At 35.2% G+C, this 12,016-nt stretch overlaps 1 protein-coding gene across 5 annotated transcripts in view; it reads left to right on the top strand.

Annotated features, from left to right (window-relative positions):
• Positions 1-12,016, top strand: part of RIC1 (RIC1 homolog, RAB6A GEF complex partner 1) — a 53,524-nt gene that overhangs the window by 28,729 nt on the left and 12,779 nt on the right. For 3 of the 5 annotated variants that reach the window (XR_005825712.1, XM_040580591.1, XM_040580595.1), the window contains 13 exons: positions 1,164-1,271; positions 2,377-2,519; positions 2,752-2,888; positions 3,868-3,959; positions 5,033-5,121; positions 6,222-6,366; positions 6,855-6,903; positions 8,004-8,153; positions 8,513-8,716; positions 10,172-10,210; positions 10,464-10,574; positions 11,184-11,273; positions 11,836-11,996. Coding sequence is in view for 4 of the 5 variants with exons in the window: in XM_040580591.1 (XP_040436525.1) it covers positions 1,164-1,271; positions 2,377-2,519; positions 2,752-2,888; positions 3,868-3,959; positions 5,033-5,121; positions 6,222-6,366; positions 6,855-6,903; positions 8,004-8,153; positions 8,513-8,716; positions 10,172-10,210; positions 10,464-10,574; positions 11,184-11,273; positions 11,836-11,996 (1,518 nt within the window). In the remaining variant the exon portion in view is untranslated. The remainder of the gene's footprint in view (positions 1-1,163; positions 1,272-2,376; positions 2,520-2,751; positions 2,889-3,867; positions 3,960-5,032; positions 5,122-6,221; positions 6,367-6,854; positions 6,904-8,003; positions 8,154-8,512; positions 8,717-10,171; positions 10,211-10,463; positions 10,575-11,183; positions 11,274-11,835; positions 11,997-12,016) is intronic. The other 2 variants (XM_040580593.1, XM_040580594.1) reach the window with 2 other exon arrangements.

Raw genomic sequence — 12,016 nt, 5'->3', positions numbered from 1 at the left:
TTTGTGTTTAGCTCTAAAATGGTAACAGAATTAAGGCATTTGATATTGACTGTGATAACCAAGGCAGGAAAGAGATTGAGGCATCCCTGTGGTGTCAAGCTTACCTAAAACTGCAGCTGCTTGGGTTTTTGCCATGTCTTGGGCAGTTGCATTGGCTACCCTGGTATAAAATAGAAGAAGGCTTTTGTCAGTTAAAATCCAGGTAAAGATTAGTAGATTTGTGTATGTATCTCTTTGTTTCTAAGTTATACTAAACTCTTAACTTGTCTGCAATGCCTGTTTCATGCATAGTTTGCTTTGTTTACTAGCATAATGCTCATGACATGGATGAGCTGGATGGCATGTTACAATACTTAGGATTGTAGGTCAGTTTTCATTTTAAAAAAGAAAAGTTAATGAAATGTGTGGCACATCTGGTAACCCAGACAAATAAGGAATATTTTATTGATACTGTATTGAGCTTTAAAATAACTGCATTTAGAGAATGAAATGTGAAAATTAAAATGAAGAAAATAAAACCTGAAAGCTTTCAACATCTAGAAGTTGATACTGTGTAATGGTCTGTTTAAAGGAAGAGAATCAGTGCTTAGTTATCGCTTTGTAACAGGTCTTAGGTTTACTCTTAATTTGTTATAGGGAGGTATATTCTTAGGAATTGCTGTAATAAATGTCTACCTGTTGGGTTATGCATGCTGAGTTAGTAGTATAAATATTGATCTGGCAAAAGTAACTGAAGAAACATGAATGTTTTACAGTCTGTAGGGTCTGTAATGTAACTTGAAAAAGAATGAGTTGGAGATACATAAAAATTCAACACATTTAATTAATGGAAACTGTTGAATACCATTTTATTGATTCAGAATTTGCATTAATAGATATCACTTATTTTAGGATTATTAAGGTGGGCTACACAGTTATTTTAATGTTCATTCTGTATTCATTGTCTTATTTTGTTTACATAGTCTTTATAGGTGTGTAGGATGATAAGACAGACTAAAGTTTTTGCACTAAAATTATGTCTTAGATATTAAGTATTGCTTGTGGCAGGTTGCGCATGAGTGTCTGGTGTATATAGGGGGGGGGAAAAACCTGGCAATGTAAGTAACACTTAGCTCTTTAGAGGGTCATCTTGTTTCAGTTGTAGTATTTCTCTTTTATTTTAGAGGAGGCCCACATCTAAAAGGAACCCCACATTATAAGGAAGAACAGTGTGCTCCTTCATTAAACCTAGAAATGAAGAAAGTGCTGGACTTGCAAGCCTCTATCACAAGGTATGCTCACTAGTCATGTCTTAAGAATTTTTCTGCATATAGTGGTTACTAGTTGAAAAGTGAAGGGGAAACTGGATGGAAAAAAGCCTTTCTAATAAGTTTTTAGACTTATTAGTAGTAAGAACTAACAGTTACTAACAGTAAGTAAAGAGGTGAAAAAGTAAATTGCTGTTTGAGAATTCTTTCTTTCTGTGCTTGGCTATACTAACATTTTTGCCATATAGAGGTATATAGCACATGTACATTCAGTATTACGTTACGTTACTATAAATGTGTTTGTCCTTTGGCTCAAAGTATCGATTAGCGATTTCATGGAGACATAGGTGCATAAGAGCAAAACTGTACGCAACATTTCAGCATTTCTCCAGCTGCCTGCAGAGGGTCCCTATCTGTCCTGGAAAAACCTTTTGTTCACCTCTTCCTTTTTTTGTGGTGATTGCCTTCCCTATAAGTAAGCTTTGAACATGCTAAATAAGTGTGTGTGAAAAGTTGATGAAAATGTGTAGCATTGGGATGGGGTGGAAAAGTACAGTTTGGGAAGAGGCCCCACAGGAAAAAATGGATGTTGGAAGAAATACACTGTGTACGAAGAAAGCTTTCCTGGGAAACTGCAGGTTGTTATCGCATACAAATAGATTAACAATAGTTTTCAGAATTTTTGAGATGTTTGGGGAAGGATTTAGGAAAAGTCTAGTTTCTGCTTCATCAATGAACTTAGACCACATGTTACATAGTATTGTGGATTATTTGCAGCCTAGGCAATATTGGTTATTTTCTAGGATAGATGAATAACCTGACTGTTGGCAGCAATGTCTTATGTTTAGTCAAAAGTATTAAAATTATCTTCAGCAATTCATACACCAGTTGAACAGTTACTCACACAATATGGACCTTATTGCTGGAGAAAAATAAAGATACACCATATTTTGTCAGTTTGATACCTTCTAGAGGATTTAGGGACTTAGTTCATAACTTATTTGATGTAACTTCTCAACATGGTTGCTGATATAAGAGGTGGTAGTATGGTGTTTGTTACAGTAATTGATCCTTTTGTGAGTTTGATTTGAGATGCCATTTTTTAGAGAATGACGAATACATTTGTTAGTTTGCAGTCCACGATAGAGGATCTACTTGTGGCTACTGCTGATGGATTTCTCCATCTCATTCACTGGGATGGTATGACCAATGGAAGGAAAGCCATCAACCTGTGTACAGTTCCATTTTCTGTGGACCTCCAGTCTTCTCGAGGTAGGTTTTGGGGGTTTTGTATTGCTTATGATAGTTAACTATTGGCAAAATACTGCCTAATATAAAATGTTATTTCTGTTCTGAAGCAAAGATGAGAAAAATGTGCCTTTTGTAAATGTGAACAAAATAGCCTGTTTAAATTGGGTTTCTCTGTGAAGCAATAAGTAAACAGATGACTGCTGGCTTGCAGTATCACTGTGTTCACATATTTTAAGTTGGTGATATTTCTCAGCAGGTTCACTTTTGGGCTTTGAAGATGTTTATGTCAGAGATATGGAATACTGTGCCACGCTTGATGGTTTTGCTGTTGTTTTCAATGATGGCAGAGTTGGTTTCATAACACCAATGTCAAGCAAATTCACTGCTGAGGTATATTTCCTTTAGTATTTCTAGCATGCACCCTAAAATAAATGTGTTTCCCTTGGTCTCTGCATTTCAGTTAGCTTTCTACTTCAAATAACATTCAGCTGCAAAAAAATTTAAAAGTTTGCAACTGCTTAAGAGATAACTTTCATACCATAATTTAAACTAGATTGGTTTAGGGCTAGTACCTGCTTATGGGAGACCATAGTTGATAGTATATTTAATATTTGCTTTTTGCTACAAAATATCATTATACATCTGCGGTCTTCTTACTGTCTCTGTGACAGACTTCCTGTTATATGTGGGGTGATAAGAATTGGTTTCTCCTATGGCAAAGTATCATAGGTGCTATTTCTAGCTTTTAGCCATAATCAAGTCTAACTCTTCTCATAGTGACAAGCATACTTCACAATCTGTTTTAAAGGAATTGTTTCCTAGTTCAGTCTTTTCTTACCTGTAATTCACCCTACAAACTCAAATATATTTTGTGATTAAATATCCTTATTTTGATTATAGAAAACCCGGAAGAATTTGTGTAGTCTGTCCCTAACTTCACACATTTAGGATATTTGTGATTTCAGCTGTTGCAGATGGGGATTTGTTTTCTTGTTTTGTGTTTTCTGTTCGTCCTTAGTACCATCTGCTGCTGGTGTTTTTTTTTTAAAATGGAGTATCAGGTGTATCTTTGCCTTATAGGTGTTGACTTGCTTTGATTATTCAAAGCTCTGATAAACAGTTTCCTTACATACTGGCATCTTTCTGTAATTTCTGTTAAGAACAATGAAACCAGTTTTACATATACTGGATTTTGTTTATCTGTGCCATGTCAGTTAATCTTGACATTTGCAATAGAAATTTCTTGAGGTGATGAAGGTCAGCTGGCAGATCTGTAATCGGCATACATGGGTAGCACGTGGGTAGAAGCTGACTGTCATGAATAAAAGCACTGTTTAGCTAAAACCTCTGTGAATTCCTTTCTTTACAGCAGCTCCACGGTGTCTGGGCACAAGATGTGATTGATGGAACTTGTGTGGCAGTAAATAACAAATACAGGCTAATGGCATTTGGATGTGCCAAGTAAGTTTTGTAAGGCTGGTTCAATGCAGGGGACAACCACGGGAGGCGGGGGATGAGAGTGGTTTAATTACAAAGCTTAAGTACTAGTTTCTTCTTACAAGTTGTGCTGCCAGAGCTATAAAGATGAAAGTGATCAGTCTTCCTAGAGATTATATAATCTACTGTCAAGAAGTTGGGAGCAATGACGAAAGAAACGATTGCCTGCTTGAACTGCTGTTGAAATTGATGCTGGCTGGACCAGTAGCAAGGATTGGAAAGTGTAGCTGTCCCGGTTAATTTCAAAGCAGGACTATAAAGTCAGTTCTAAGCAGTTAGTTGTAATAATATTGGACAAGAATCAGCACTTCATCCCCAACTGAGAAAATGCTCTGTGAAGCATTGATTTGGTCAGGAAAAATGTTGCCTGTTTGCGTAATTGGGTATTCATAAACTAAATGTTACAAAAGTACTTTAGTTCTGGTGTTTTGCTTACTGCTCCTTCAAGAAGTTCTGTATAAAACTACTTCAGCTGGTCTAGAGTGCAGCTGCTTGTTTTGTTGTTTTTTTTTTTTTTTAAATTGCATTTTATGTATTTCTTTTTTATAGCATTTCAGAAGATCTGGGTAGTTTAGTCTTGAACTGTCTTCCTAAGAAAAAGTACTCTCAGTAGTAGCAACAATGCAGTGTGTTGGTGTTTGCCTCTGAAATAGGAATAGTGACTATAATTCATTGATCTTGGTATGCATTAGTACACTTCTGATCAGCACTGAGTGAATACTGACTTCCCTCTTGGATTGTCTTGCGGTTGGAAGCCATAGATATTTGTGGTTGTGTGTGTACACATGTGTTTATCAGAGAATGAAATAGTCTTAGTGCATTGGTTTTGCAAGGGCCAGTGTTTTGGGTCCTCCACTACCTTCTGGAAAGTATCTTACAAATTTGTTTCCTAAAGTTCTTTGAGTGTTACTTGACACAATGTTTCTGTTCTAGATAAATTTGGTATTGGTGAGAAAAAAGCAGATTATATTGACCGCTTGAAATTGATGAGAAATCCAAATGGTCTATAGTCTTAAAGCATGTGTAATCTCTTCCAGCGGCTCTGTGCAGGTTTATACAATAGATACCACCACTGGCGCCATGCAGTTTTCTCATAAATTGGAGCTGACACCAAAACAGTATCCTGGTGAGCTACTTTTATTACTAGAATTTTCCAGGTATTTTTAGGGTATTAAAGAATATTTTTATCCTTGGCTAGTTAACAACTATTTGTTGTTTGCTTTATCACTGATGGGATTAGTATTTACTCTTGCATGTTTGTAGTAATTTACTTTTGCGCATTTGTTCTTTAAGCTGTTTGCTTTTAACTGGCTTTTGGATGTGTTTCATATGTGCAGGTGTAGGGTTGTTTTGGGTTTTTTTTGTTTGTGGTTTGTGGGTTGTTTTGGGTTTTTTTTTGTTTGTGGTTTGTGGGTTGTTTTGGGGTTTTTTTGTTTGTGTTTTTTTTTTTTTGTTTTTTACTAAAACTGAATCTGAGTTAGCAGTTTACAGACTTGCTGCTTCTGGTTGTTCCTTTTTAAATGATGCAGATTTTAGTAGTTCCCACAAGTAGTCTTGAGACCACTTTACTGTTACTCACCTGAGAAAATGAGAGATTATTGTCAAACTGTTAATGAAATAATAGAGGTATGAATTAACTTGAAACAACTGACATGTAGGTTGATTATTATTATCAAAAAAAATGAGTAATCCAGGACCCTGCCTGAGCTGCAGTGAACAGAAGCTCAGTGGAATTTTTCATGTAGTAATGATGAGTATTGTGGACCTGAGAGTGAGGAACATACAAAGCGGGCGAATTGTGTCCTGAACTGAAAATCTGTGTGCCTACTAGGTTTCAACAAAAAAATCCAATCTGTGAACAACAGAGTTTTACAGTTGTGCTAAGTGCCAAAGGAAGAGGTTTCAAGGATGGATATAAAGTCTTCTTTTGTCTAAAAATTGTGTTACCAGAATTGCAGTTCTATGGTTGTTTATATATGCGCAGTATATTTCTCGCCTTTCTTGTATATACTTAGTTTCATATGAAACCAAACATGTATTGGAAAGAAAACATGCATTCATTTGCTTGTTCATGTTGCCAATGTCAGTTTGATGAATGTAGCAAAAGAGTTAATTGAAAAATCAAATGTTTATTTCCATGTATTTTTGTTTCTACTCTTATGGTGAAAGCAGTTGGAGGACATTTAATGTTTTTTACATGGTATGTTATTGTCTGTTTTTAAACAGATATCTGGAATAAAACAGGACCTGTTAAACTAATGCGATGGTCACCTGATAGCTGTGTTGTGATGGTGACCTGGGAATGTGGAGGCTTGTCATTGTGGAGTGTTTTTGGTGCTCAGCTTATCTGTACTTTAGGAGGTGATTTTGCGTGAGTATCTTTAATGAAATTGTGAAATGCTTTATTGGAAACCTTTATTTTTCTAGTTAAAATCATGTAATTGAAAACTAATTCACCAAATTAGCTTTTTTTACATCTTTTAAATTATAATTCCTTAGATATTGGAATCATTGAATAATATTTGGGAGGGGAACTTTTGAATATAAATGAAAATGTATTATTTTCTTTTTGTATTGGTCTTTTTGGCTGTAAAAGCAAAGCACCCTAAAAGCAGGCAAATATTAAAATTTCCTCAGTGCCAGTATATATTTGCTGAAAAAGTGCTAACATCCAGAAAGCACAATTCAAACAGTTTATTCTAGACATCTGACAATTCTATGGCCTTTTATGCAGCGTCATGGATCAAACAGGCTTTATAGTTTCAATATAGAGCCCTATGACAGTACAAAGATAAGAAGATGATTTCTTATTTTGATGAAGTTATTTCCACACTCAAATTTTTCTGTTCTGTTTTTAAGGTATCAGTCTGATGGTTCCAAAAAGGACCCTCTAAAGATCAGTTCTATGGTAAATACGAATGTAAAAATACTGTAATAGGATGGCTGTTAATATTTTTAATTAGTCTTAGTAAAACAGATTTTCAGTTTTCTGAAAAGTTTTCTTTAGCTTAATTTTAAACAGTAAGATGCCTTACTTACTTAAGAGTAAGATTCAATACACCAATGTTGTATTGAAGGAAGAGGTAAAAGGGACAACTGATGATTTTTTAAATACTCTTTTTTTGTGTATATGCCTGATCATGTAGTGTGCATGACATGCCTTTTCTTGGACTTGATTTTAATATTAAGAATGAATGGTTTTCCTTAATCTTTTGGGTTTTTTTAGTCTGATGGTGTATTTCAGAGTACAATGAGGCACAGAACAACACTAATTGTAAATGTATTTGTTTCCCTAAAATGGCTAGCTTACCTTTGGCTGTTAAGTATCTCAACTCAAAATATGAATTCAAGAGAGTCTTAACTGCTGTTGTTTTAATACAGGCTAACTAAGATGAAATCCTGCTAGTACATGAAAAAACCCACATTTTTAAAGGCCTCTTTTACAAACCATGATGAATTTTGTACAATACTTCTAAAACATTAGATTTTATTTATGTGTAGCTTAGGTGCTATGAAGATAGACAATTTTAAACATGCAGCATATATTTGCAAGGACAGTACAATGTACCTTTTAAAAAAACCCAAAGATTGAAATTCTGATACCATTAAATTTAATGAACAACCAATGTAATTCTGGGGATCGGGCATTTTTTCATACCGGATTCTGTTTGTGGATTTTTTGTTATTTGCTTTCAGCTGCAAGCTAAACAGTCTTCATTACTTATGTGGATGTCTTACATAGTTACTTTTCATTTAATCAACATATTTTATGTAAAAAAAGAAAAGAATTTAATCTAGGTTCTTACCACTCCTTGTGGACTTTACTGCTGTGGGTTACTTACGATTCCTACAATGATTTTTTTTTTTAAGAATACCAAACTGTGTGTTTTTTTGCCAGGTTCATGTCTATCATAAAATTAGTTACAGTAAGTTTCTGTAGTTCTTGTTTTCTCAAAAACTATAGTGTTTGGGTTTGGGTTTTCATTATTGTTATTCTTTTACATTCAGACCTGGGGATCAGAAGGGTATCATCTGTGGGTTATTGATGGGAGTTCTTCAAACGTGAAGCCTGAAAGAGATGCAAATAATGAAGCTCACCAGTTTGGTATTCTGCAGTTTCATTTCATCAAGAGTGCACTCACTGTTAATCCTTGCATGGTAAGATTTTTGTTTGATAAATATATCCTTATTTTAAAGCATATTTTCAGTTTTCAGGTGACCTTGAGTTACTCTCTTAACAGGTTTTAAAGTCTGCTTTGCAGCCATTAGGCTGGTCTTCCTTTTTTATCATAGAGCCTTTAATATAGTACTTTGAATATATTGCTATGCAATATTGTAACATAAAACCTACGAGTACGTAGTGATAAAAAACCTGAGAACTGCCTTAACACTTACTGTTCATGTTGTTTACATAGAACCTGTTAATATATTGATTGTGTGTTTTCCTTTGTTTTCTGTACATGGAGTTCAAGGTTGCTTTTGGGTTTTTTTGTTGTTTTGTTTTGTTTTTAATGTAGAGTAACCAGGAACAAGTCCTCCTTCAAGGAGAAGATCGCTTATATTTGAACTGTGGAGATGCAACCCAGGCTCAGAGTCCCAGAAATGCTTCAGCACACTCTGAACATAAGCCTACCAGGGAGAGAGGCCCATTTTCAGATGGCAGTTTAGATTCTCAGGGTTTAAGCACTTTACTAGGACACAGGCATTGGCATGTTGTACAGGTAATCGTTGATGGTTGCCCATATGTGCTTTGTGCTTGCAAGAGTTTATAGGGCTGGAATTAGCAGCTGATCTCTTCACTGTATGCCATACCCTTTTCCTCTAGTATGAGATCATTGCCTTTTAATTGGCGATTGGATTTCCTCTGGTACAGCTTTTTCTTACTGTGAAATGGTAAAAGAATGTTGGCTATCTCAGCCTTGTGGCTAATGGGTTTGCATTCTGGCCAATAAAAAAAAATACAATGTCTTTTTGACTTCAGGAAGGAGTAGTTAAATTACTGTCCTGGGCTTTGAAAGGGAGAATAAATGCAAAATGCAAGAAATCCTTTAGGGATTTGTTCTGTTATTTATGCAAATTGCTTTAAGCATATTCAGCTCATGAATGTATTCTTCAGACTTTGGCTATATTTTCAAGCAGTCTTAGATGGCATCTATTTAATCATGTAATTAAAACTTCACAATATCAAGCTTGCAAAGAAGAATTTCCAGAGGTAGTAATGGGGCAGATTCTATTTTCTCTGTAATATGGAGAAAAAATTAAATAACATTTAATCTGTAATGTTATTGTATGCTCTTCCGTGCTTGAATTGGTAGATACTTTTGTAAATAAAAGTTTTTAAGAAGTCCCCCCAATTTGGTTTTTCACATCGTACATGAATCTCTATTATTAAACAGCATTTGACTTGAGGCATGTATGTCAGGTTCTAGACACTGTTGAATCTTCCCTTAGCTGGCCAGGTAGCTCTTCCGTCTTCTGAAACTGGCACAGGAGGGGAAAGTCATGATTCTGTGTAGGAGTAAAACTAACACAATTGGAATTACTAGAGTGAGCAACACACCCATGAGAACAGTCAGTGGCTGGTTAATGAAAGCACCTACATGCCTTGTATCAAACCAAGGACTGGAGTTTGAACCTGGATTTGTATCATTCCATGTGACATGAAGAAACCATGTGACATCCAGGATCAAGATTTAATTTGTCATATCCCAGTCAAGTGCTCTCATAACAAGGCTTTTGGATGTGCTGATGTGTATCTCTGATAGGATTAGAAATTTCATCCCAGCACTGGAAGTCTCTCCTGAATGCTGTGTTTTATCAAAACTTGTATGTTCCCTTGAAAGGTTCTAATGGGGGAGAAGTACCTAGCAGGGGAGAAGAGCAAAAATTGACTAATAATCTGTAATATAGTATTGGCTGTTGGATGTTGTTAAGGTATTTCTATGTGTCTTACGTTAAAAACAGGCTAACATTTAGGCTTCAGTAACTTCTGGGGTGAGGGGTGGGAGAAGTAATTGTATTTAAAAAAGAAATCCCACCATTAAAAACCTTTAAACCAGTGTTTTGGAAAAACATGGGCATTGTGTACATTCCTTCAGAACATTGTAATTAATCATTACTTCAATGGTGCTTGGTATAGTTACGTGGGTTTGGGTTTTCTCTTTGTTTTCTTTTAGATTCATAGTACGTATCTAGAGAGCAACTGGCCTATAAGGGTGAGTATTTTAAGAATACATCCTTGTTCTTTAAAAGTACTGTTTTTTTATAACTGTCCCTTACGGTTGGATGACTCTGGAGGATGAAGTCAGTGTTTTAAATTACAAAAAGAAGAGTAAAGTAGAAAACATGAAGATACTTTACAGGTTTTGACTCTTGATATTATATTGCCTTGTGCTGCTGCGCTTGGATAGGATATATAATTTAAATAAGCTCCTTCCTGAAGTTTTGGGGTTTTTTCTCTTTGAACAGTTTTCAGCCATTGACAAGCTTGGACAGAATGTAGCTGTTGTTGGCAAGTTTGGTTTTGCACATTATTCTTTACTTACCAAAAAATGGAAGCTATTTGGAAACATTACCCAGGTGAGAGGTTGTAGTACTTTATTCAGGTATATTGGGGAGGTTGTACTTGTTGGAATGTGACTCTTGAAGAAAATTAAAAAATACCTTTTTCAAATAAACAACAGCCTGTAGACACACTTGGGATTAGAGATGATGGTTTTGCATGTGTTTTTCATAAAATGGCTGAAATGTTTATCCTGTGGCTTTGGCATAATAATTTGTGTCTGATTATTAAAAGGCTTCCAAATCTGAGTGTGTATAGTCAGACACTGCCATATGTCTTATCTGAGAGTTTGTGTGAAGTACAGCTTTAGATGCTAAGCTTGTAAATTCTGGCCAAAAGCAGAAAGTTAATTTGAGAGAGTTCAGTGATGTCAGTAGAATAAGGAACTGTGGAGCTGTGTTTTGTAAGACAATGTTTGTCCTTCACATATTTTTCTTAGCATTTTAAGAGTTTTTTAAACAATAAAAACTTCACATACATAGATTGTCTTGCCTCTATCAGTAAGGCTTATAGACATAATGTATGGCTTTCAGAAATTACCCATAAAGTGTACATGTGTGTTTATGTGTGTATAAGTATATAAAAATACATGCATAAATAAAATTTACTTGCTTTTTTCTTTTTAGGAGCAAAATATGATGGTAACAGGTGGCTTAGCGTGGTGGAATGACTTCATTGTTCTTGCATGTTATAATTTAAATGATCATCAGGAAGAGGTGAGCTATGAGTGAATTATGTTTAGAATATCTTTTCTACAGTGTAAAAAGCTTGATACATAGGTGGCTTTTGGTCATGTTCTGTATTAATATGTAGGTAATTCTTTTAGAAAAGTTTATTATTGCTATTAAAAATTATTTTCTGCTGACTGCCATGGCCTTACTATTCTGAAAATTTTGTGACATTTTCGCATGTTAGCATGAAGCCTGTTTCATGAAGCCTGTTTTGATATATCTAGTTACAGTATTTTGAAACACTTTTGTAAGGTTTTAAATTAGATGGGCAGAAGAGCTTTACTTACTCTTTGCTTTTTAAAACTAATGGATAAAACTCCTTCCTTATGATTGTTTTTCAGTATTTAAGATTTGACTGTACTGTTCTTTAACCATTTTGGATGCAATAATATAATGCAATGGATAAAACATTTGATGAAACAAGAACCCGGTAATGTGTCTCACTAGAAATCCTCGACAGCCATTTCACAAAAAAGAAAGCAAGTAAACATGGAATGACTATTAGTTTGTTGGTAAAACTGTGTTCAAGCTACTCCTTTTCTTGTAGCTGAGAGTCTACCTGCGAACATCTAATCTTGACAATGCATTTGCACACATCACCAAACTGCAAGCAGACACGTTACTACTGAGCATCTTCCGGGACATTGTAATATTGTTCAGAGCAGATTGTTCCATTTGCCTTTACAGTATTGAGAGAAGGCCTGAAGGGTGAGTGTCAGTATTTAAAT

Source organism: Falco naumanni, chromosome Z (genome assembly GCF_017639655.2).
Source record: "Falco naumanni isolate bFalNau1 chromosome Z, bFalNau1.pat, whole genome shotgun sequence".
NCBI lineage: Eukaryota > Metazoa > Chordata > Aves > Falconiformes > Falconidae > Falco > Falco naumanni.
The sequence above is the reverse complement of the archived record's forward strand: the minus strand, read 5'-3'. Positions and strand labels throughout refer to the sequence as shown.